This window comes from Lutra lutra, chromosome 13 (assembly GCF_902655055.1).
Source record: "Lutra lutra chromosome 13, mLutLut1.2, whole genome shotgun sequence".
In the NCBI taxonomy this organism is placed as follows: domain Eukaryota; kingdom Metazoa; phylum Chordata; class Mammalia; order Carnivora; family Mustelidae; genus Lutra; species Lutra lutra.
Window position 1 is genome coordinate 90,298,634 of NC_062290.1, and position 24,666 is coordinate 90,323,299.

Sequence of the window (24,666 nt, forward strand, 5' to 3'; positions counted from 1 at the left end):
TACCTGCGCGGGACCTGCCCCCGCCGCTAATATCTTTTTAATGAGTTCGCGGGGCTTAGAGCGAGCGCGATCTGCCCTCCAGGGTGGATTTTCCCCCGGCAGATGTTTCGGGAGGAGGAGGCGCGCGGGGCCCCCGGGAGGGGAGACAAATCTCTCCCTCCGAGGGGCGAGGGCAGAAGACTTTCTTCTAAAGTTCAAAAGAAAGACTGGCTTTCACTCGGCCCCCAAAAATGTATTTCCCGGCGGACAATGGGCTCCTTTCTGCTTCTCCGAGGGCCGGCGGGGCGGGAGGGGCGGGGACCCGGGCGCTCGGCCCCGCCTGACCGGCTCGCGCCCCCCTCCACCCGAGTCGGGGGAGCTGAGTGAGGGCGCGGGAGCCGGGAGCCCGGCTTCCCCTCAGAACGCCCCGCTGAGGCGCGCTGTCTGGACCGGGGCGTCCCCGAGCTGAGCCCGGGCACAGAGGCCAGAACGAAAGTGCTCTGCGGGCCGGGCCGTCGGGCCTGGGGAGCCCCGGGCCGCTCCCCACCCCGGATCCCGGGGCTCGAGGGTGCTGCCGCCGGCCCCGGGGGTCGCGCGCCGGTGCCTCGGGAGGAGCTGGCGCCGTGGCCCCCGTTCTCTCCGCGCTCCGCTCCGTGCGGGGCAACAGGTAGAAATCGGCCGGCGTCGGGCGACCGTGGGACCCTGAGTCCCGCTTCACCGGCCAGGAGCGGCCCCCCTTCCCGGGGCTCCCCGGCCCTTGCCGCCCCTCCCCAAGTGTCCCTCAGTCCGTGGGTCCCTCGGCCTGCGGCCGACTCCCTCTCTCCACTCCCGTGGGCTCCGGGAGAAGGGGGAGCCAGGGCCACGCGGATGACCTCCGAAGAGCCGCGGCCGATTGATTCGTTCCGCCCGGAGCTGGGGCCGCGTGAATGGGGGCCGGGGCGGCAGCGGCGGCGGCGGCGGCGGCAGCGGCGGCGGCGGGGATAAAGATGTTCTTCCCGCAAGGGGGAGGGGGCGCGGGGCGGGAAGCGGGGCCATTCACTCCTGGCCCGGCCCCTCGGGAAGCTGCGCCGAAGAAAGAGGGCCGGGGCCTATTCAAGCCCTACCAGCCGCCCACAATGGACCGATATACTGGGGGCCTCTCTATTAACGCCCATGAATATTAAAGAGATCTCGGAACGGCAGCCCGCAGGCGCTACAAGGGCGGCGCCTGCGAGCTCTGGCCGGTCTGGGGTAGGGTAGGGGGCTGCGGCGCGGGCACACTCCTCGGCTGGGCCCCGCGGAAAACCACAGGGTTCAGCCGCGAAGAAACTCCGGAACGTGCAGTATCTTCCTTCGCAATCTCGGCTCACCGGGCTTGCTCCCCAATTCCAGTGGGCCCTGAGACTGGGGCGCTCCGTATAGCTCCCCTTTCCCTGGGGCGCAGTCCAGGTGGGTCTGTGGCTCGATCAGAAGCACAGAATTTGAGCGCACAGTAGAGACGCACCGGGCTGGCAGGCGTGGGAGCTGGAAGGATGGCTCCAGCCGCGCTTCCGTTGTGCCCGCATCGCCACCTAGGAGTTCCGGTCCGGGGAAAAGGAGTAGGGCTCCCTAGTCGCCATTGGAGCCCTCCGTCCTTCACCTTCTGACCTCGAGCTGGGGTGCAGGTCCCAAAGGCTGTGCCCATGGTTGGAAGTATGCACAGACCTGAGGGATTTTCTCTGGGTGTGGCCCAGGCAATTGACAAAATCCTCCCGGCTTTCAGAGTAAGGTGACCTGACCCCAAACGGGACAAGGTGGGAAGCAATCTCAGTTCACAGAATCCCAACTACACTGTTGCTCAGACAGGGACACCGAGGCCCAGAGAGAAGAGCGGCCCCGAGGACGCTCAGCAGTCCTCCTCCTCCTTTGATCTCCCGAAGGCGCGGAGGATAGCTGCCAGCCTTGAGAACTGAGCTCCAAGCTCTGGGCGGTGTTCCCCATGGAGTCTCCTTCACCTTGGCGCATTTTCCCTTTCACCAAGTCTTTGTAGAAACCAAGGTCCAGGCATGGGTGAGGCACCCAGACTCGGACTTCCTCAGCCCCCTCTGGCAGAGCCCTCCGCTCAAACCTGAGCCCGTGGTGACTCGCTGGTGGCATCTGGAAGGGATCTGAGGTTCCGGGACCCTAACCCGCAAGCTGTGCTGGCTCCTCTGCAGGGCTGCCCTCTGCTGGCGCCAAGCCCGACGGTCGTGCCTTGTGCCCAGAGCAGCCTCCTCTGGGCATCACCTCCAGGCTCACCGGGGCTCTGTGTCTGAAGGCCGGCGATTGCCGCCTTCCTTACTCAGTGTCCGGATGCGGACACTGGGACAGCAGAGACCACTGGCTGGCACTGGGCCCGCAAGGCCGGGGGTCCGTGGTGGCCAGGTGTGAGGATGGCTTAGCAAAAGCCAAGACAGCCCCCCCCCCCACCGCCCCGCAGAAGGAGTTTTTTGCCAAGGGGTGTGAGGACAGTGACTCTTTATGGGAAGGCCAGGCCCCTGACCATCTTCCCAAGGCCCCGTGCTGCGGAGAAAGCGTGGAGAGTCTGATTCCTCCAGCTAACCCGTAAGCCCAACCCCTTCCCTCTGGGTCCAGAAAACTGGGCTCTGCTAGCAGAATCTGACATTGCAGGGAGGGTGGGAGGTGTCTCCATGATGCCCCTCCAGTGTCTAGGGCTGGAGTCGGGGACTTGAGGCTAACCTAAGAAGTCAGCAAAGGCTGCAGGAAGCGTTGGCCTTCCCGGGCTCAGCAGCTCCTTGTCACGGGGAAAGAGACGGAGAAACACGGTGCTGGCGCCCTGGGTGTCTTGGAACCTGTGCGCAGAAAGCATCCTGGTGGAATGGGGGAGGAGGCAGTTGGGAGGAAGGGAGAGAAGGGGGGAGCAGAAGAGAAAGAAGGAGAACTGGGAGGCAAGAAAGAAGGACTGCAGAATGCAGAGGTCTCCCCGAGGTCGCAGCTGAGCGAAGGAGCTGGAAGGCCGGAGCTTCAAGGCCCGCAGGCACCGCCTGCAGTTTCGGAGATCCTTGGCTTTGGAGCACGGCTGCTCTCACTCAGAACTGGCCGGGGACCCTTTTCCATCCCCCTCCCATATCCATCAGAAAAACCTATTCTGGGCAACCCACGGCCTGGGCGGATTTCGGTCCCTAGCCCGCCAGAGTCGGAGCCCGTTGCCCACGACACCACCTAGGGCAGGGCCCAGCCCCAACGCGGCTGCAGCCCCTCCCTGCAGCCCTTGCGTCAGGGGAAGAGTTTCACACTGGGCAGCCAGCTGCGAACCCGGTGGTCTAGCGGCCCGGTTGAAGCGAAGCGGCCGACTCTGGCAAGCGCCGTCTACATCAGGAGAGCAGCGCATCCCGCGTTCTGGAGCTCTGCTCGGCGCTCCGGAGAGCCCGGCTGGCCAAGAGGGCCACGGAGCCTAGGGGAGGTGAATGCCGCCGGCGGGGATGAGGAGCGCAGATCCGCCCTGCGCTGTGGGTGAGCGCCGGCCGGCAGGGCCCAAGGCCAGGAGTCCCTCCTGCCCAGTCCGGTCCCTGGAGTCCGAGCGAGCCTCGCCGCGCCCCCTCCCCTGCTCCGTCCCCTCCTCTTCTCGCGGGGGCTGAGCCTCCCTCCTAGCCCGGCGCTTCCCACGGGGAGAGGAGGAGGAAGAGGAGGGGGGGCGGAGAGGAAGGGCCAGGGAGGGGCGGGAGGAGCGAAAAGGGACAATTCGGAGCGCCCGCGCGCCCCCGCCCCTTGAGCTCTGGCGACGAGGGCTCCTCGAGCCCGGCCGGGTACAACAAGTCTGTCCGACGTCAGGGGGTCATTAATAACCAATTAGGAGGGTCACTGAGGCTCCTATAAAGGCGCTGAGCTTTTGCCAAGGCGAAGACCGTCCGGGCCGGGTGTGCGAGAGGCGAGCGCCCGTCCCAGAACCCCTCACCGCCGTTTCTCTGCAGCCGCCCGCCTTCCACCCGCCCTGCACCCCCCGCACCCGCCTCCGCCTCCACCCCTGTGTCTCCAGCCGGCCGCGCCGCCTCTGCCACCTCTGCTGATTTCTCCATCTCTCTCTCCCTCTCCGCCTTGCTCCCCCTCGTTCACTTTCTTCCCAGCCCGCCTTGCCTCCCGCTCCCTCCTGCGTCCTCCCCCCCTCGTCCTCGTCCTCCTCGTGCTCCTCTTCCTCCTCCTCCGTCACAGCCCTCCTCTCTCGCTTCTGCGCTCCCCTCTCTCCCGCCGCATCCCCGGGTCCGCCCGGCCGTCCGTCCCCGGCGCCGGCGAGCCCCGGACCGCCCATGATGGGCTCCGTGCTCCCGGCTGAGGCCCTGGTGCTCAAAACCGGGCTGAAGGCGCCGGGGCTGGCACTGGCCGAGGTCATCACCTCCGACATCCTGCACAGTTTCCTGTACGGCCGCTGGCGCAACGTGCTGGGCGAGCAGCTCTTCGAGGACAAGAGCCACCACGCCAGCCCCAAGACAGCCTTCACCGCCGAGGTCCTGGCGCAGTCCTTCTCCGGCGGTGAGTCGCGCCGTCGAGGCCGGTCGCGCCCCCCTCTCCAGGCGGCGCAGGGTTCCCGTCCTGGCTACGCACGGGGCACGGCAGGGCCACGGGGCGTCGCGGCTGTTCCGTGGGCCTCAGTTTCCCGGGAGCCGAACCGGGGCGCAAGCAGCCAAGGCCCGGGCGGGGCGGGAAGCCGCTCCGCGCCCCCGGCGGCTCAGAGAAGGGATCGCCGCGTCCAGGCTGCCCAGGCCCTCGGTCCCTGGCGCCCCCCGGCCCGCCCCTCACCCCTTTGAGCCGGCGGGTTCCCGGCATTTAAAGCCTTACTAGGCGTGTAATAGCAGTTGACTCAAAAAGAAGGGGTTTAAAATTCATTTAGTTAACTTGGGCTTGACCCGAGAAAGTTCCCACTTCAACCGAGAACTTTAAAAGGCAGGGGGCTGGGGAGGGGGCGGAGGGCGGGCGGGCCGGCAGAGAAAGCCGCGGAGGGAGCGAGGGAGAGAAAGAGAGAGCCAGAAAAGTTTCTTTTCTTTAAGATGTCTCAAGTTCTTATTCCTCATTCATCAACCTGCAAACAATATCTTTGCCCGGCGCTGGCATCTCTGTGCGTCGCCCTCTCTTCCCCCGTGACGATTTCTGTTCCTCTCTTAATTCACCGTGCAGACTAATTCCACTTCCATTCACGCTATGTCAACCATCTAATCCCCCCTTTTTGTAAGGGGAATTCCTCGGCCCCTTTTAAACAAGTCCTCTCCGCATTGAGCTACAATTTACTGCTACAGCATTCTTCCAGGGCTAATGAATTTAGAATTAGCAATTTCTTTCGAATGGAGCCGAATGAATGCTATCACTTTAACAGCGTGACAAATTGCCGGCCGCGCCGCAATGGACACCGTTTAACACCCACCCCCCCTTTCAGCCGGCCCGCTCGCGGGCTATTTTCCCAGGTAGCTTAGAGGGGAACCTTGTAAGACACGGAGGCCGTCCCTGTGCGCCTCGCCGCCCCCACTCCGGCTGCCAGGCCCGGCAGGGGCATGGGGCGGGGAGGGGGGGTGGCCGGGGGCGCCGGGCTCTTTCCCGCCCAGAGGGCGACTTCAGGGCTCACGGGGGTCCGGCGCCCTTTCTGGCACCTGGGATCTTGGGCGGCGAGGAGGACCGAGGTGGGCCCGGGGTCACCCAGAGAGCGCCCCGAGGCAGCCCGCCGTTGCCCCGTGTTCCTTTTGAGCTTCCGCGCGCCCCCACCACCCCCCCGCCCGCAGCCTGAGGTCTCTTCCCAGCGCAGTCGCCAGCCAGCCCGACGCGCAGGGCCTCCCGCAACCCAGAAAAGAGAACTCCTGGCCGCCTCCGGGGCCTTTCGTCAGCGCCCGGTGTTCTGAGCCGGGAGACGCAGTGAGAGCGGATTGTCCCGCGGAAGGGCGATCTCAGGCTTGGCGATCACCGCCTCCTGGAAGCGGGCCCCAGTTTACCCATATGTAAAGCCGCCCGCTGCGGTGGGCACAGTCGTTCTTAAATCTTACAGGGTGAGGGTCAGGGAGGTTGTGGATGCTTTGAGAATTAGTGGAGAGACCAAATAAGTAAATAAATAAATAAATAAATAAAAGCAATAAAAGCTCCTAGAAATGAGCCCCAAAGCACCTCTCGCTTCGGAGGGCACAGACGTTCCGGGTTGCAAACCGAGGCGACTCCTGCGCTGAGCATCCTCCGCCCCCGCCGCCGCTGGCCCCCTCCACCGCACACAAACACACACCCCAGTGACTTCTCCCGAGTCACTCCAGGGCGGGCCTGAGGTGGGTCTGGCCGGATGGGACCGCCCTGAGTCTCTGGCGGGAAGGGCCGACCATCCCCTGCCTCAGGCTCTGACCCTGTCCCCCTGCCCCCGCTGGTGGTCACAGAGGTGCAGAAGCTGTCCAGCCTGGTGCTGCCGGCGGAGGTGATCATCGCGCAGAGTTCCATCCCCGGTGAGGGTCTCGGCATCTTCTCCAAGACGTGGATCAAGGCGGGCACGGAGATGGGCCCCTTCACTGGCCGCGTCATCGCCCCGGAGCACGTGGACATCTGCAAGAACAACAACCTGATGTGGGAGGTAGGTATCTGCCACTCTGTCCCTGTCGCCCCTGCTGGGATCTTGGGGTGCTTGGGCGCTGGTGCTGTCTGACTCCGGATCGCGGATCCTGCCGCCCTGTGCCTCGAGGTGCATCCCCAACCCAGCTAAGACAGCTAAGGCCTTTGTTTGGAAATTCTGATCCTCTTTCCTCTGGCCAACCCTTGGGACTGTTGTTGGCCCTACTTCACAGGAGGGCACTGAGGCCCCAGGAAGCCATGTCGCTTGCCTACAGCGCAGTTGCGGAAAGCACAGAAACCAAACGGGGGTGGGGGGGACCTCCCAGCTACCTGCATCTTTTCCTCCCGAGGAAGTTGCAAGGAAAGCCCCTCTGAGCTGGGGGTGAGGGTGGCCAGCATGGAGAATGGAGGGGCCCGTGCTTCCTAGGAATGGGCTTCTCAGCCCAGGCAGAATAGTGACAACTGGAAATCATCAGGGGACAAACTGGCATTGAGTCAACTTTCTGAGTCAGTGACCTGCATGCCACCAAATGATCTCAGCACCTATGAATTATTATTCCCATTCTCCAGAGGGAAACTGAAGCTCAGAGAAGCTTCCACCCTGGCTTCTGACCCTCCTCTCCTTTGACAGTGCCAGATGTCAGGACGGCCATCCTTAGGACACCCTGAGGACAAAGCCATTCCCAAAGCATTTTCTTCCCCCTGGGGCTCTCACCACGCAGTGGCCAGGCTGGCAGGCGTACCCTCTCCCTAATCTCATTTCTCTTCCCTCCATGGGTTCCCCCCAAGCCCCCACCTGACAGTCCCTGGAGAAGCCCAGTGTCACAAATCTTGCCCCTGGTCACAGGCGCAAGAGGAAGAGAATAGGGCAAGGTCCAGACACCTCTCCCGACCTCACCTCCTCCCTCCCTGGAGACCTGGGCCAGTAGTTATCTTCTCCATTTTTTGCTAGGTTAGGAAGTTGGGTTCTAGTCTGATCTCTGAGTACTCTTGGTAGCTCCCACAACGGGGCTTGGGCCAGACCAGGGTGCCACAGTGAGCCAGCCTTCCCTCTCCAGGCTCCTGGGTCCCCCTCTGATTCCTGGTCTGTGCTTGCCGCCGCTTTGGGGAGCACGTCTGCATCCCCAGGGAATTAGCTGGATGGCACCTTGTCGAATCAGGGATCCCTTGGAGACCCTTTCCTTCCGGAGATGGGCAGAACGTGGCTTCGGGAGCCCTTGGGGCCCTGGAGACTGACTCCCTGTCGGTCACTTCTAGCTGCCTGGCCTCAGGCTCTGAGCCCAGAGCCGCCCCCCCCCCCTTCTCAGCAGGAAAGCTGAGATGATTATAGAGCCGATAGCCCTTCCTGGGGCTGTTGTGGGGATAGAGGGAGCATAGGCTGATATGCCAGCAGCACAGGCCTGGCCGGGCCACAGGTGGCCCAGCCTGCCTCACTCTGTCTCTAATTTACCTGCACGCAGGTGTTCAATGAGGATGGCACAGTGCGATACTTCATTGATGCCAGCCAGGAGGACCACCGGAGTTGGATGACCTACATCAAGTGTGCACGGAATGAACAGGAGCAGAACCTGGAGGTCGTCCAGATCGGCACCAGTATCTTCTACAAGGCTATCGAGGTGAGTGCATGCGCTGCTGTGTAGGAAGCCAGGAGGCAGCTGGGAGAAGGGATGCAGGCAGCCGTGTCCAGGTTCTGATGGGATGGGGGTAATGGAGGAGCACTGATGCCGGCCCTGCTGGCCCTGCTCAGGCATCATGGTCTCTGGGAGCAGGAACATCGTGGCAGGTTTTCTGCACTGCAGGTCAGAAAGTATGGAACTTTTGACTTTAGGCCATTGTGGATGTCATGAGTCCCTCTACTGTGAGGTCCCCAGATAGCTGCTTAGGGTGTCCTGAGGTTCAGAAGCCAAGAGATACAGAGAGCAAGACGTGGGGAAAGCATGTGAAGGCGAGAGAGGGCATCGTGTCTGCAGCATTTTCGCTGCATGCTGTTCCTTGTTCTGCACGCGTGGGACGTTGAAGCGGATCACGACTCCAAGTCTCGGCTGTGACACGTAGATCATGCACTGTGTGAGGCATCTCCTAGACTCTGTGGACGTCTTATCCCTTATAATCCTTGTGTATTTAATCCACGAGGGAGGGTTCTGCGATGATCCACAGTTTGCCGACAGGGAGGCTGGGGTTCACTTGGTGGCAGGGGGACTTGGGAGCTCTTACCAGGCATTGGGGGAGATGTTGGTGCTAATGCCTGTGCTGGGTCGAACTGCTTCGAGGCAAGGGAAAAGGAAAGGTAGCTGCAGATAAATATCATATCCCGTGGTTGAGAGTAGCTAAACCATGCCCAGGTCATGGGAAGGTTCAGAAGGACGGTAAAGGAGGTGTTCCCAATAGGGAAACCTTGGACAGAGGCAGGAAAGCTCCTGGTCTACAGAGAGGGGCTGAGGCAAGACAAGTGGTGGTAGCCATGTTGGGCCAGGCTGTCGGCACTCTCCGGACAGGGTCTCTTGGCAGGATGCTCAGCGTCTGGCCCAGGAGCGGGATAAGCTGTCCTCCTTCCCCATGGCAGATTGGTGGTGAGTGCTGTGTGGGGCTGTGGATGGGATGTTCTCCCCCACCCCCGGCCCCAACTTGTCTGGACCTCCTGCTTCCACTCTGCTGGTGGAGAACACTAATGGAGAGAGGCAGTGTCCTGCCTTGGGAGTGGGGCTAGCCTTGGTTGAGTTTTGGAGAGGTCGAAAGCAAGTCTCCCAGTGACAGAGAATGACTTCCCTCTAGTCCGTTTTCTCCCTGGGACTCAGAGCCTCAAATCTTTCTAAGGCCTGAGGGGCACTGGGGCCTAGCAGCTTTTGGAACTGGGGTCCAGTTGTCCCTCAAAAACCAGGCTCCAGGAAATCTCCCAGGGATGACAACAGAATGGTCTTTGCCTGGGTGCTGGTGTGGCCTGGGAGGGGGTCTCAGCTGAGGGGTAGACTCTGGGAGCACCAGGAAGTGGAGGGTAAAGAAAGGTGCCCGGTTTCTGGACTGGCGTTCAGGGGGCGTGGAACAGCATGGGGCTGTGTGAAGGTAGGGCCGAAGTGGCCCAGGCACCTAGGACAAAGGTAGCTCCTGTGACCATCTGGCTGGGCCGCTACCCCGTGGGAACAAGGAATCGGCCTCAGGTGTGGCTGAATCTCACTGGAGCCCTTCTTCCCAGCCTCACACACACATCCTCCCTGCTTCCCTGCCGTCCTGATACAGAGGAGATGGGAGACACACAGTCGTTCCATTCCTCCTCTCTAACACAAGCGCACGCACACGTACACGGGGACAGATGCACATGCATGCGCATGACAGATCGTGGGAATGCTTGTGTGGTTTGGGGCCAAAGGACTCCCTGATGGGCAGACTCGGGGGTCTCAGATCATCTCCCTGGGCAGGTCATACTGGTTGAAGTCTCGACGGAGTCAGAAAACATTAGTAGAAATTTCTACAGAAATTCAGAGTCAGAGGACTGTGTCTGAAGAGTATCTCTAGGAAGGAATCTGAATTTGGAAGATTCAAGAGTCATCTACGTTTGTGTTTTAAAAGATTTTATTTATTTATTTGACAGAGATCACAAGTAAGCAGAGAGGCAAGTGGGGGCGCAGTGTGGAACCAGGCTCCCCACTGAGCAGAGAGCCCGATGCGGGGCACAGGACTCGATCCCAGGACCCTGAGATTAGGACCTGAGCCAAAGGCAGAGGTTTTAACCCACTGAGCCACCCAGTGCCCCTAGAGTCATTTATGTTTTATTGGGATTTAAATTGATAAAAGAGAATCAGGAAAAAGAAATCGATTCATACAGGATAACATGAGTGAGATGCCCTGAATTTCCAGTCAATGCTTTGCCCCAGAGTTAAGCAAGCCTATGAAGAAGGGACTGCTTGAGTGAGGGACAAGGAAACAGAAAATATCACTTTACGGTCATTTTGCTTTTCATCAGCAAAGCTGGACACTTTTTCCGTGGTGGCAGTTTTTCTCAAATCATCGTGTGGCCATGTCAGATTCCACTTACCAGACCAGGGGTGCATCTGGGCCAGTGTGACCACCCACCATGCGCTGGGCAGAGACCAGGGCTCGCTGGCCCTTCTAGGCTCCAGCAGAAGAAATTGCTTTTCCTCCAGGCCACTCCTAAAGTCTCCGGGATACATGGGCTGTTTGTTTTGTGCGAGTTATTAGAGGAGATGGGCCTTGGCTACGACCCGTCTTCTATCTGTCACTTAGAACTGCCATTTATCTCCCCCTACAAGTCACCCGTGACTCACCCCAAAAATGGGAAGGCCCATCTTTATTTGATAAGCAGGATGCACTGTCGCTGCTCTCAAATTTTCTACCGATACAAAATAGTAGCCCTCCAAATGCAGACAGGGTTGGAAGGCCAGACAGTCAGTGGAGAACCCCCAGGTGGGATTGGCATCTGGCCAGATCTACGGCATGCCATTCTTGGGGCGTTTCCCCCATCGATTCAACCACAGAAGAATTTACTATACTGTGAGGTGCCTAAAATGGCATTTCTACAAAGCACCCAGTGCATAGCAAGTGACCATTTGGTGTCGAATGAGTAAGTCTTTCTGCAGGTGATGGGGACTGGGTCGAAAGGGGGACACACGGACCCCTGTTCTCCCAGAAAAACAAAACCAGCTACTCCAGGAAGCAAGACCCTTTGATGCCAAAACTCCATGCAAGGAAAGGATTTAGTAATTAAGTTATGAGCACTTTGGACTCTGGAGCTGGGAAGAAAATTCCCAGTCTTTCCCCTCCCGGTGTCTTGGCAGATTACTGTGCCCAAAGATTTCCTTTTCCTTTCAAGCACCCAAACATTTTATATGGCAGCTCCCTGAGTCCCATGTCTGCTTTTCCTGGCACCATTTTCCTTTTGACGTTGCTCAGGGGTGGACGCAGTTGGGGTACCCTGATTATTAATAATAAGCATCATTGATAATACACGGAGCATTTATCCCCTGCTGGTACTGTGCTAAATGTCTTAGCAAATTTTTAAGACTCGAGTCCTCGCCACTCTGTGAAGATACTATTACTATCCCCATTTTAATGATGGCAAAACTGAGGTTCAAGGAGATCACAGGGCATTAGTGAGCTTTGATTTGGATCCAGGCTTGTCGGACCCCGGAGCAGAGCTCTTGGTCACCAAGCCGTGGGGCCTCCCCGATCAATACGTATTTGCTGGAACTCTATTAATTGGTGTGTCAGGACATCTGTGGTACAATGGAAATTGATATTCATCCAGATGACACAGATATCCTTCTGGACTAGGGTTTCTGCAGCACCCGGGGGGGGGAGGGAGGGTGTCCGAGCCTCCCGGGAGTGTGTTCAATAGTGTGACATACATTTAGATCAAGAAAACAAACCAAAACCAGATCGGTTTCCATTTATAATAAAAATTCAGAAAGGGGGGCAGGACAGAACGGCTGGGCTGGTGGGGGAGGTTCAGAAGCGCAAGCTGAGAGATTACATGATTTGTCAAGGGAAGACTCAGGCCCCGATACTTGTCCAGAATCTCAGGGATGTGGATTTTATGGTACGGGATTCGGTTTCCTGGGGGAATTATTTGGTTTACTGTGTGTCCTGCATCAGTCCCTGTTGCCTCGAAGAGGACACCTTTGTGATTCTGGTTCTCCGGGCCTCAAAGGACAGTCCTGGCAGGGTCCTGTCACTTACAGCTGGCTACGAAGAAAGAAACAGTAGCATTGAGGGACCGGGAAGCCTGGGAGGGGGACAGTGGCTGTTCTTTGCGCTTAGTTGGTCAGCTGCCGGGACCCTGGGAACCTGCAGACAATAGTGCCAGGATCTCCCAGAGAGTCTGCTGGTCCTGAGGGTCCTCCTGGTTATCCCATGGGGGGTACCAACGAGCAAGCAGGGACCAGGCGCCCAGGGCAGGGGCTGTTGCTGGGCTCAAAGGGGCTCAAAGCTCTGAAGGGCCAACAGACTCCACCTCCGGCCTTCCCCAATGCTGGTGGCTTCTCGATATTTGTGCCATTCTCAATTCCAGTAGATCCCTCTTAATAGATTTTTTTTTTTTTAAGTGGCGCCAACACGGGGCTTGAACTCACCCTACCCTGAGATCAAGACCAGAGCTGAAATCTGGAGACGGATGCTTAACCGACTGAGCCACCCAGGCGCCCCGGGTTTTCTTTGTTTAACATAGAGATAGTATAAAAAGGACTGTGTCCTCATTATTTTTAAAAAAATCAGATATCTCATATGAAAAAGTAGAAGCCACTCTGCCTGTCATGCTGCTCCCCACCAACCTTAAATCAGCATTTTTGAATAGTCTCAAAATGACAAACCCTTCTGGGGAAAGAAGCACAGAAAACTGGCCACCATGGCTGGGCGTCCAGGGTGGGAGAGAGAGTCCCTTTTCACCTCCTCCCAACCCTTACCTGTTTACGTGGGTTTGTCAATGTGTTTGCATTGTCGCTCTGATTTCTGAAATTAACTAGGAAGATTAACTTTAGTCCATGTAAAAAATGTGTTAGTAAGTAAATGCTGCACTCGATGTTAAAAGTCAGTATCGACAAATAAATAAAATCTTAAAAAAAAAAAAGTCAGTATCGAAGTGCTCATTTAGAAAATCATATTCCAAACAATGATTTTTAATAATATTCGGAATTTGTGCAAACCCAGAGTTCTTGGCTTCTCACACATCACCACTGTTGTTGTTTTTTTAAGATTTTATTTATTTATTTATTTGACAGAGAGAGAGAGACAGAGCTAGAGAGGGAACACAAGCAGGGGGAGCGGGAGAGGGAGAAGCAGGCTTCCTGCTGAGCAGAGAGCCTGATGCGGGGCTCGTTTCTAGGACCCTGAGATCATGACTTGAGCCGAAGGCAGAGGCTGTTGTTGTTGTATTTATTTTATATATATTTTTAATTTTTAAAAAGATTTTATTTATTTATTTGAGAGAGAGAGAGAGAGCATGAGTGAGGGTGGGAGGGTGGGGAGAGGCAGAGGGAGAGGGAGAAGCTGATTCCCCGCTGAGCACAGAGCCCCACACAAGGCTTGATCCCAGAACCCCTGAGATCATGACCTGAGCCAAAGTCAGTCTGTAAAGCGTCTGACTTGGGATGGCCAAGTGGGTTGGGGAGCCACCCCGGTGCCCCAAATTTACATTTAATAACAATTGCTATTGTCCATTACAATAAGAAGGCTGGTGTTGATTTGGATATTTGATTCCTGGGCTGAGAATCTGGAGGTGCAACTCAGGGCCATATCCACTGGGGGCTTGCAGAACCTGCTCTGCACATCTGTGCTCTCCCTGGGGGTGCCCCCCACCCCGTGCCCCAGCAAAGCAGGAAGCAGTGGCACCGGAGCCCAGCCTGTGGTATTGTTGGTCCCTGAAGGCAAAGCCACCAGTCGCCCTGGGTTTTAACTGTGCCCATGGCCCCAAGCCACGCTGCAGGCTCTGTGGGGAGCACCAGGGGACTTTCCTGAGATGCTGGCGAGCTCAGGGAAAATTATACCATGTGCTCCTGCGTCCATCCACCCTGCAAAGTTTTTTTTTTTTTTTTTTTTAGATTTTATTTATTTATTTGACAGACAGAGATTACAAGTAGGCAGAGAGGCAGGCAGAGAGAGAGAGAGGAAGCAGGCTCCCTGCTGAGCAGAGAGCCCGATGTGGGGCTCGATCCCAGGACCCTGGGATCATGACCTGAGCCGAAGGCAGAGGCTTTAACCCACTGAGCCACCCAGGCGCCCCCACCCTGCAAAGTTTTCTGCACACGGCTCCGCTGAGCCCTGACCCCATGAGGCTGAGCAGGGGCACTGTCCCTCTTTTGTAGTCCCAGAAACAGAGGCCCAGCACCAGAAGGCAACTTGCTCAGCAGGTGAGGAGCCCAGGTGGACCCCGACGTGAGGTGTGACCTCTGCCAGTGCTGTCTCCTCTTCAGACAAGTCTGATGGGGGCCTGGTTGCTTTCAAAGAACGCTGATTGTGAACATCAAAGCCAGGGGCCGGGACAGAGAGAGAGAGAGACAGTGTCAGAGGTGACTTACAATCAGAGTCTCAGAGTTGGGGGACCTCAGGGATCGTGTTCCCCCACCTCCTCACTTGAGGACACAAGCTTAGAGGGGATAAGTGCTTGCCTAAGGTCACCCAGGGGCCCGGTGGCCCAGGGTCCATCGGCACCCTCCCACAGGGAGCAGTTTCCTTCGAAACAAACTGATCTTAAGTGTTTCCCTTCCTCCCTCCTCTTTTCTAGGGGACTCACGAAACCTCTGTCTTCTCCGTCCCCTTTCCAGCAGGGCCTCCAGCTCTGCCCCGCTGACCCCCAGGATGACGGCCATGACTGTGAATGGCCTCGAGGACTTTTGCCGTGGTGCCAGATTCTAACCTGCGTGCTCTCTTTGAGGGGCCACCTTATTCTCCTCGGGTTCAGGGACTGTTCTTGACTCTTCTATATTTGGACCCTGTACCTCTGAGCCAGTTTGGCACTCTCTCCCTGGCTTCCGGTCACTCACTGACCCCGAGGGCTTGACGTGATGGCCCACAGGCCGTGGGGGCAGGGACACGGTGGCCCCAGGCTGAGCCTCAGGAGCTGGCCGTGACCAGACCCCCTCACACTTTTCTTCCTCCACCCCTCCTCTCCTGCCCCTCTCCTTTCGGGCCGAGCAGAGCTGGCTGGTGGTCTGAGGGTCTTCCTGCCTCTGACCAGAGGAAGGAAGCTGTGGTACAGAAGGGTCAGATGGAAGGGGTGGGCCTTCTCTGTAAGCAGGGAACCCAAAAGAGGGGGTCCTATTCTTGCGTGATTTCAGACACCCCAAGATGGAATCTTTGGTGCTTTAACTCCTTTGAGGCAGCTGAGGACCCAGGAGGAAAGCAAACCAGTTGCTGCCTGGGTGTGGCCAGATTTCCCTGGGAAGCTCAGAGAGTGACCCCCAGGATAGGTGGCAAATTGAGCTCTATGGGGTGCAGGCTTGGGAGGGTGGGGGCTCTTTCCACAGTCTTTTCTTTTTTTAAAGATTTTATTTTTAAGTCTTCTCTACACCCAGTGTGGGGCTTGAACTCACAACCCTGAGATCAAAAGTCGCCCGCTCCACGGATTGAGCCAGCCCAGGCACCCCATATCTCTCATTTGTCTTAGCTGGCTGGGGCCTGAAGGTTCCCCACTTGGGAGGGCTAACTGGCTTTTACCACAGGCCTATGGGCCCCTGGGGACATCCCAGAGTGAGGGATTTATGGTCCGTGCCTCCCCAGGAGCAGGCCTTCCACAGCCTCCCGGGACTGTCACTGCAAACCCCTTCCTCCCAGGGGCCTTCCCATTTCCCTGGTGCAGGTCCTCCCTGGGATTAGCAGAGAACTGTCACCATCTGTCGAGTTCCATCCTGCAGGAATGGATTTTGTTCCAGGCTGTGTGCCTCAGTGTTTCCTGATGTGGGGGGGGGGTTTCCCTCCACCCCAGTGGTTCTTTTTTAGCATTTGCCATGTGCACGGAGTCACACAGAGCCTGTGATCGGGAGAGAGGTACACGGGGCGTGCTGCTGCCTTGTGGGCGTTTTGCATGAGAGATGTTTCCAGAACATTATCAGACAGGATGTAACTAAGTACCATGGGGTGCCCCGCAGCCCACCCTCCTTGGGAACATCTGGTTCAGTCCTGCCGACCAGAGGGCTGGCTGACGCTGGTTCCCCTCAGTAAGAAAGGAAACGTTTTCTCGCTTTCCTTCTCCCAGTACCTCACCTTGCTACAAGCCTTGCATTCTGCGGCTGTCACTTTGGAACTCTTACGTGGCTGGGCGGCTGCAGCAGCTAGGACAGAAATGGCCAGAAGGCCTGGGCTGGGAGAGGGAAGTAGGGAAGGGGCAGGGGCTGAGCATCCCAGGGCCTTCTGTGTTTCCACAGCTTTTTTTTTTTTTTTTTTTAAGATTTTATCCATTTATTTGACAGAAGAGATCGCAGGTAGGCAGAGAGAGAGAGAGAGAGAGGAGGAAGCAGGCTCCCTGCAGAGCAGAGAGCCAGATGCGGGGCTTGATCCTAGGACCCTGGGATCATGACCCAAGCCGAAGGCAGAGGCTTTAACCTACTGAGCCACCCAGGTGCCCCGTGTGTTTCCGCAGCTTGCTAGCGATGGCCCGTGTGGCTTTCTCGGGGCGGAGACTGGATCCACGTCTCCATGGCAGGTGCAGGACAGCTGCCCTGGCAGCAGGGGCACGTGCGGAGACCCTGACTCTCACCCCCGGGGCCTGCTGCCTCCCTGATCTTATCTGCCTTTCTTCTCTGTAGATGATCCCGCCTGACCAGGAGCTGCTGGTGTGGTATGGAAACTCACACAACACCTTCCTGGGGATCCCTGGTGTGCCCGGGCTGGAGGAGGAGCAGAAGAAGAACAAGCATGGTAAGTAGCCTCTGTGAGGCCATAATGACAAGGGACCCCTGGAACCCAGAGTGAGGGAGTGAGTGAGCGTGTGCACCTTTTGTGGCCTGCACGCTCCTGGCATCCAGGGACCCGGGTTCAATCTCCAGCAGTATCAAGCCCATGAGGCTACTGGCTTAAGCAGGCCAACGCCCCCCAGAGCTACCACCACACAAATGGCACTGTTTTCTGGACAAAATAAATTATCTGGGGGCAGGTTGGGTGGGCAGAATACCCGAGAGGCAGAAGGAGTAAGGGCCCCGTGGTGGGAGCCTAGATTGAGTTCCCGTTCTGCTGTACAATCCTGGGAAGGGCTCTGTGCCTCAGTTTCTCCATCTGTAAAGGCAAGATGGGACCAAACTGAGATGATCTTTAAACCCCCTTCCAGCTCTGACAATGTATATTTCCCTCTGTCCCTGGTGCAGGGCCTGGTGGAGGCACTTGGTATTAACCTGTTGAATGAAGGTGGGGTACAGTGTGCCTGTGTGTGTTGTGGGGGATACTGGTCATCACAATAGACACCGTTTGCCCAAGACCTATTTCATACCAAGTATTGAGCTGAACCTTTTACAGGTATCACCCCACTTGGGTCCTCATAAAACCCTTGTGAAATCTGGTTAGAGGGAGAACGCGAGGCTCATGAACTACTATTTATGAGCTAATGTTTTACAAACAGTAATTTCTCTGATGCTCACAGCGGGCTTATGGGGGTGATGTTACCATTACCTCCATCTCAGCAATGCGAAAGGTGAGGCGCAGTTCCCTGGTACATAGTAAGCACTCAGTACATATTTGTGGGATGAATAAATGAAAGGGTTTTGGGGGGGAGGGACCTTTTGTGGAAGCCTGCCATTTACAGATGGCTACTTTGAGTGAGGTTCCTCCCGTATACAGGCTAAGGGAGGTAAAGTGCAGGTTTTTATGATCATCTCCAGAAGTTGTGCATAGCCCCGCGAGGTCGTAGTCGGTACCCATTTTACAGATGAGGACGTTGAGGTTGGGGGGCGAAGTCACTCAGCCCCCGAGGTCTCACAGCACGGTCTGGAGTCCAACTCCTCTTTGACCTCAAGTTCCTCCCATCCCTCTGGCAGCGCCGCCAAGCAGCCTGCTCAGACCCGCGCCCTCACCCCCGTGGATCCGAGGCGGGCGGGGCGGGACCGGCCGGGCGCGGGTCGTAACGAGGCTGTTCTCTCTCCCCCCGCACCTGCCCCCCACCGCGCCCCGCCCGCGCGGCCAGAGGACTTCCACCCGGCGGACTCGGCGGCAGGCACCGCGGGCCGCATGCGCTGCGTCATCTGCCACCGCGGCTTCAACTCGCGCAGCAACCTGCGCTCGCACATGCGCATCCACACGCTGGACAAGCCCTTCGTGTGCCGCTTCTGCAACCGCCGCTTCAGCCAGTCGTCCACGCTGCGCAACCACGTGCGCCTGCACACGGGCGAGCGCCCCTACAAGTGCCAGGTGTGCCAGAGCGCCTACTCGCAGCTGGCCGGCCTGCGCGCCCACCAGAAGAGCGCGCGCCACCGGCCGCCCAGCGCCGCGCTGCAGCCGCACTCGCCCGCGCTGCCCGCGCCGCACGCGCACGCGCCCGCGCTCGCCGCCGCCGCCGCCGCCGCCGCCGCCGCGCACCACCTGCCGGCCATGGTGCTGTGAGCGCCGCGCACGCGCACGCCGCGCACGCGCTCCCCGCCTCCTCGCGCCCGCGCGCCCCGCCTCCCGCCTCCCGCCTCCAGCTCGTTGGGTGCGGGCCGGGCCTGTTCTCTCCTCGCTTGACACCCCCACCCCGGCCGCAGAGGGCCCGGCGCCCGGCGCTGTAGGTGCGTCCCAACAAGTGACCCCCTAGGCACACAGTCTGCGCTCCGTCTCGCAGGTGAGAACACGGAGGGGCAAGGGTCCCTTTTGCGGGCAGCCCGGCTGGGGCGGCTGCTCGGCCGCCTCCTCCTCGAGGGTCCCCACGCCCGGCGCCGGGGGCGCTCTGGCACACCTGTCCAGCCGGCTTCTCGGGCTGGCATCCCTCGGGGATGGCAGGGCCTCAGCGGGGGCGGGGAGCCTGGCGGCGGGAGGAGGGCGGCGGGCCGGTGCGCGCACGGCCCCTCCGGCTGCCTCTTGGGACTGGTGCCCCGCGGTGTCGCGAGTCACCGACACGATCTTGAGAGCTGGGGGCTGGCGGGGCTCTGGGGCAGCCAGAAGAGACCCGAGACCTGCTCTTCCCTGGCAGGCGGGCCCTTCTCCCCTTCTGGCCACCTTACCCCCAAAGCCGGCTCCCGGGGAGGGACGAGGCACGAACAGGGTACAGTGTGCCGGGCAGGCCGAGCGCGAGGGCAGACGGAAATCCACTGGGGCACCCGAGGAAGGCCCTCTTGGGGCCTCAGTTTCCCCCTTCCCCATCCGTAAAATGAGATAGTTGGAGCCATGTCTCCTCCCCTTCATCTCTGACTTCTTGCTCAGGGAGGAGAAGCGTCTCTTCCCCTCCTGGCCACACTCCTGCGGGAAGAGGGCAAGACTGGCTTCTCGGCGGAGAAAGCACTTCCAGGCAGTGTGCGATCCTGGTGGTGGGGGCGGTGGGGGGTGCCCGCCCCGCCTACCCACACCCTCCCTTGCCTCCTCCCGAGTCTCCCCAAACTCTGGCCGTGGGCGCCCTCTGGTGTCTCCTGTCCCACCTTGCAGTCATGTACCAGAACTCCCGAAGGGCGTTTTGTAAAATAAAGAAACTATAATAATAATGAAAAGTATAAAATGTATAGAGTTTTCAAGAAACTGTGTTCTACTTCCAGAAAATGGTCACTTTAACTTTGTAAATATTTATCTAAAATGATATTTACGAAACTGTGATATATATTATTTGATTGTATATGTACAACTGTAAATACATTTGTACCTCTCTTGTATTCTAAAATAAAAATTACTTGGAACATTTATCACTTAGCATCCGAAGGGGTCGACACATTTATCTGCATATCTGCATGAAGAGGAAATGTGGAAAGTGCCTAGGAACTGGAGAGGGGATGGAAAGAGTTGTTCCACTGCTTTTGAAAGTCACTATTGTGCCCTCCCCAAGGAAAATTCTCTGGCACACTTGGGATGTCAGCTCCCAAAGAGATTGCCACAGTTCAAAGCAACCAGAAATCTCTGACGGGGCTGGGTGTAATCTTCATGCTTCCAGCTGACTCTCAAATATTGGCATCCCACTTTGTTACTTCCCCCAAATCATTACCTACCTTTTTTTTTTTTTTCTTTTCATGGACAACTTAAGAGTATTCAAGTAGCCCGTGGGGGTGGACCAAGATGGCCACCAAGTGCCCTCCCGATGCCTAGAATTTCCAAATGCTCGGGGTACCCATTTCCAGACCCTCCCTGAGGAAGTCAAATGACCAGGAAGGCCATCAGTGCAGGACCAGGCCCTGGCTCTCCTATTCCAGGACCTCCTGGCCAGGAGGAGGTGTGCCCCCTGGAGAGTATGAGTTCTCATCTGTATTCCAACATCTGCGAGTTGGAGGGTCACCCGTCCAACCCACTGGCATCCCACAGGCACATGTCTATGCATCCTCAGTTGCCACGTACGTGTGCCCACGAGTACACACACACACATACAGGAAGACACTTGAGCTCACACTTTTATAGGCAGGCCATCCCCATTTGGAGCTTCAGGTACTCCCAAAGACCCCCATACTTTGGGGGACTGGTCTTGTATCCGGGCAGATGGAAGCACGGGGAGAGATGTACACTTGGTGTGTCCATTTGCAAGGCTCATCTGGGGTTTCCTTCCTAGGGTCAATGGAGAAAGTCACACTTGGTACTCCTCCTCCCCTTGTCACCAACCTGGCCTCTCCTTGAAACCTCACTGCTAGGCTTCTGATGCCTCCAGTGGCCCCCAGTATTACCTTCCACCTACTGTAGGCCCCACAGAGGCCTCTTGTTTCCATAAATAAATCTTGAATCTCCTTTCCACTGGATGCTGGCCAATAGAGTTAAACACCCTCCTCACCCACCTGCCATGCCTCCCGGAGAGCAATGCTGGCTTCCTTCAGCAGTCAGACTTCAGAGAGGGCAGTAGGGCCCTTGACCAAAAATCTCCATGGCTCTCCCTGGGTAATTCCGTTCTGAGAAGTCCCTGCTGCAGAGCCCAGGATCCACAGCCCGGGCTCCAGAACCCCCCTGGTGGCAGCAGGCTGTAATTGCAGGCTAAACTGCCTTGGCTCCCTCGGCTGCGGACCTCTGGAAATGTGCTGGCGAGAGAGATCCAAGGATGAGCAGTGTGGAATGGGGGTCCTGAAGAATTGCACACTGGTGGGAAGCCTGATTCCGAAGGCCTCAGCTCTTACCGTGCTTGCATTCCCAGCAGATGCCCCAAGCCCCTCTCCACACCCTCTCCTCCCCACAAAGGCACGCGAACACCACTGGCAGTTTCTGGCCTTAGGGATTTAAATGCACTTGTTCTGGGAATCCTCCCCACAAACCTGTGAGGCTGATGCTCTTTTTTCCTCCCTGATGCACTATTAATATCCATTTGAAGTAGAAGAAAACTGAGCTAGAGAGTAAATCATTTGCCCACGTCACCCGTGGGCAGTGGTAGAGCAGTTTTCGCCGTGGCCGCTGACCTTAGGAGCCGTGCTCATGACCAACCAGTAGGCCAACCGCATCCCAGTCGGCCCACAGAGTCGGTCCAAAGTGCTTTGGGCATGTCCCACAGGGATCCAGTGCGGACCAGCCCGTATACTGGCCTTGTATTCTTCAGCCTTGCAAAACTCACTTACTCATTCTAGAAGCTTTTTTGTAGATTCCTCAGGGCTTCTATGTATACGATCACGTTGTCTCCGAATTGAGACAGTTTTACTTCTTGCTTTCCAATCAAGATGGCTTTTTCTTTCTTTTTGTCATCTTACTGCATGGTTCAGGAACTCCTGGCAGGAGTTCCTGCTTTGAAACCCTGCTCTGCTGCCCTTCCCTGGCTGTGTGACCCGAGGCAAGGCAGTTAGCCTCTCTGTGCCTCAGTTTTCTCAAATGGAAAGGAATGTTGTGAGGAGTAAGTGGGCTAACGTATATCAACAAATAAAGCATATGGCGTCGTGACTGGCACAACGTTAAGTTCAACAAACAGAAGCCGTTGTTAAGACAGGGGTGCCTTTGGTGGGTGAGAAGGGCTGCAGCTTCTACCACACACCCCACTGGGCATTCCCCCAGAGGGCATCTGAAGCAGCTGTCCAATCCCTCTTCCCCTACCCTTTGCCATATCCATTATTCTTGGATCTCTTGAAATAGAGGAACAGATACCCCAAACTTTCAGCTTCCTTCCCGCCTCAGAGCTGGCCTGCTGGGATGTATGTCTGTGACTGGTGGGGAAAGTTCCAGATGGGGGCTGATTAGCACCCGTGCCAAATGCTTCCCGCAACGTGGCTGCCTCGGCCAAATCAGACATCTTGCATGTCGGCCCAGGGCTTCAAAGACAAGTGCTCCAGGAACCTGCCCCCACGTGTCTGGTACCTGGCCCAGGTGGGATTAGGGCAGATGGAGAGTGGCCCAGAGCGACCCTGCTGCCCCCCACCCCAAAGGAGGTGGTTGAGGGTGTGGGCTCTGGATAGGTTGGTAGGGAATGGCTAACCCAGGAAGGGGCCTCAGTTCCGAGCACTGATACACAATGAACAAGACATAAAGCCCCTGGTTCTTGGAGGACCCCCGTTCTGGTGGACGAAGCCTGCAATAAACGAACACGAACATTCAGTGACAAGAAAGGAGACAGAATCGAGTGATAAAAAAGGGACCAAGGATTATTCCAGAGAAGGTGGTCAGGGAAGTTTTCTGTGAGGAGGTGAGAGTTGAGCTGAGGCCTGAGTGAGAAGCAGCAGCCAGCCCCACCAAGACCCACGGGAAGAGAATTCCATGCCAGGAGCATCCCAAGTACACCGATCTTGGGTTGGTGACCAGAGCAGTGTGTGTGTGGAATGAAGGCAGGTGAGACCTGCGCATCTGACTGCGGTGGAGGGAGTAAGGGGTCGGGTGAGGAGGGGAGTGAGCTCAGAGACAGGTCCCATGAAGATGAGTTTGGATTTTATTCTTGGTGTAAACAAAAGCTGCCAGAAGTGTTCTAAGCAGGAAAATGGTTTAACCTGATGTGTTTTTAAAAGCTCACTCTGGCTGCTGTTTGGTGATTGGATGGTAGGAGGGGCAAATGTAGAACCCAGGAGACCAGCCTAGAGGTGGTGCCTAGGTAAGAGATGACTGAGGGGCCTGAGGAAAGTGCACAGATGGGAGGTAGATGGATGTGGGGGGAACTGATGAATGTTAGACCCGATAGGCCATTCAAATCATTGAGGGAGTTAAACACACACTCACAGATTTCCAAGACCCCACCTTTGTAGTACCTCAGTGCCCAAGTTTGGGCTCAGGAATCCATAGCCCTTTTTTTCTTTCTTTCTTTTTTTTTTTTTTAAGATTTTACTTACCTATTTGACACAAAGAGAGAGCACAAGCAGGGGGAGCAGCAGGAGCAGGCTTTCCGCAGAGTGGGGAGCCCAATGTGGGGCTCAATCCCAGGATCCTGGGATCATGACCTGAGCCGAAGGCAGATGCTTAACGAACTGAGCCACCCAGGTGCCCCGAGGAATCCATATTCCTAATAAGCCCCTCTGGGATGTGCACTCTGTTTCTGGGTGCCCAGGTGTCTGCGTGGTATGAAGAAACAAGTGTGATGCAGAGAGGAGCACTGGTGAGAAGTCTGGAGTCTCAGGTGCCAGTCCCAACTGCAAGTCTCTTGTGGGACTCAGAGACCCCAAGGACCATCAGGAATAGCAATTCCTACCTCCAAGATGGGTCAAGTGTGAGGAATAAGTAGCATGTGTCAATAAAGCATCCAGCAAAGGACAAGGCCCTTGAGAAGTGTTTGTGTTTGGTAAATGGCGCAGGCTTTGGGGCAAAGCAGGTGCAGTAGGAAGGAACACTGGCCCTGCCACCAACCACTGTGTGCATTTTAGTCCTTTTTGGCCCTTCCTTTCTTTTTCTATAAAAAAGTATCTGCAGTGGATATGTGTCTCCTAAATCCATGTGTTGAAATCCTAACCCCCAAGTTAATGGCATGAGGAGGTGGGTCCTTTGGGAGGCGATGAGTTCACCAGGGTGCCTTAGAAGAGACACCCCAGAGACTCCTCTCACCCCTTCTGGGCCATACGAGGAAACAGTGAGAAGTGAGTTGTCTGTGAACCAGGAAGCCATCTCTCAACAGACACGGAATCCTCCAATATACTAAGTAGTCATAATCCCAATGCTGCGACAGTCCCTGGAAACGTGGGTGCTGTGAGAATGGGAGGGGCAGAGGTTATGTCCGTCCCTCCTGGGATGAGAGTGGATGATGTCCAGAGTACCCTACTCTTGGTCTAGGGGCACTCCCAGGCCTAGCTCCCTAGTGGACTGGGCTACCCTGGCTCATAGGACACCACTGCCCTCTTATGGCGGAGGCCAGACTCAGCTGATGGACCCTTCTCACACTCTGTCCCTTTCCTCCAGGCAGGAGGGGAAGTGTCTGACCTGTGGACGTCCCATGGAGTCCTGGAATTTATATCGTTGACTGTCTTGCAGGATTGGCTTTCTTGACAGATCTAGTTGTGAGCTTTGCTCAGAAAGAAATGTCCTTTCGGAGGTTTAGCAAACTGGTCTGATGGATCTTCGGAAGGCGGTGGACCTGCTTTACTGAGTACAGTGTGTGAGGCTGATACAAGTTATTTAATCCTCTTTAGGGTCCCTGTGCATAATCATCAGCTCCAGTTCCCTGAGGCTGAAATGCAGTTTGTT

The 24,666-nt window shown here is 57.1% G+C and overlaps 1 protein-coding gene across 1 annotated transcript; it reads left to right on the forward strand.

The window, feature by feature from the left end:
• Window positions 1-4,241: 4,241 nt before the first annotated feature.
• Window positions 4,242-19,791, forward strand: PRDM12 (PR/SET domain 12). Its single transcript, XM_047700330.1, has 6 exons — window positions 4,242-4,464; window positions 6,336-6,526; window positions 7,965-8,120; window positions 16,755-16,866; window positions 18,122-18,754; window positions 19,103-19,791. Exons 1-5 carry the CDS (start codon window positions 4,242-4,244, stop codon window positions 18,535-18,537), a joined length of 1,098 nt encoding a protein of 365 aa, XP_047556286.1. The 3' UTR covers window positions 18,538-18,754; window positions 19,103-19,791.
• The last annotated feature ends 4,875 nt before the right edge of the window (window positions 19,792-24,666 follow it).

Bases quoted from the DNA above. Each gene is read 5' to 3' on its own strand.
- PRDM12 (XM_047700330.1), top strand. From the start codon at position 4,242: ATGATGGGCTCCGTGCTCCCGGCTGAGGCCCTGGTGCTCAAAACCGGG. The intron at 4,465-6,335 runs GTGAGTCGCGCC...TGGTGGTCACAG, and splicing joins GGCGCAGTCCTTCTCCGGCG to AGGTGCAGAAGCTGTCCAGC. The intron at 6,527-7,964 runs GTAGGTATCTGC...ACCTGCACGCAG, and splicing joins ACAACAACCTGATGTGGGAG to GTGTTCAATGAGGATGGCAC.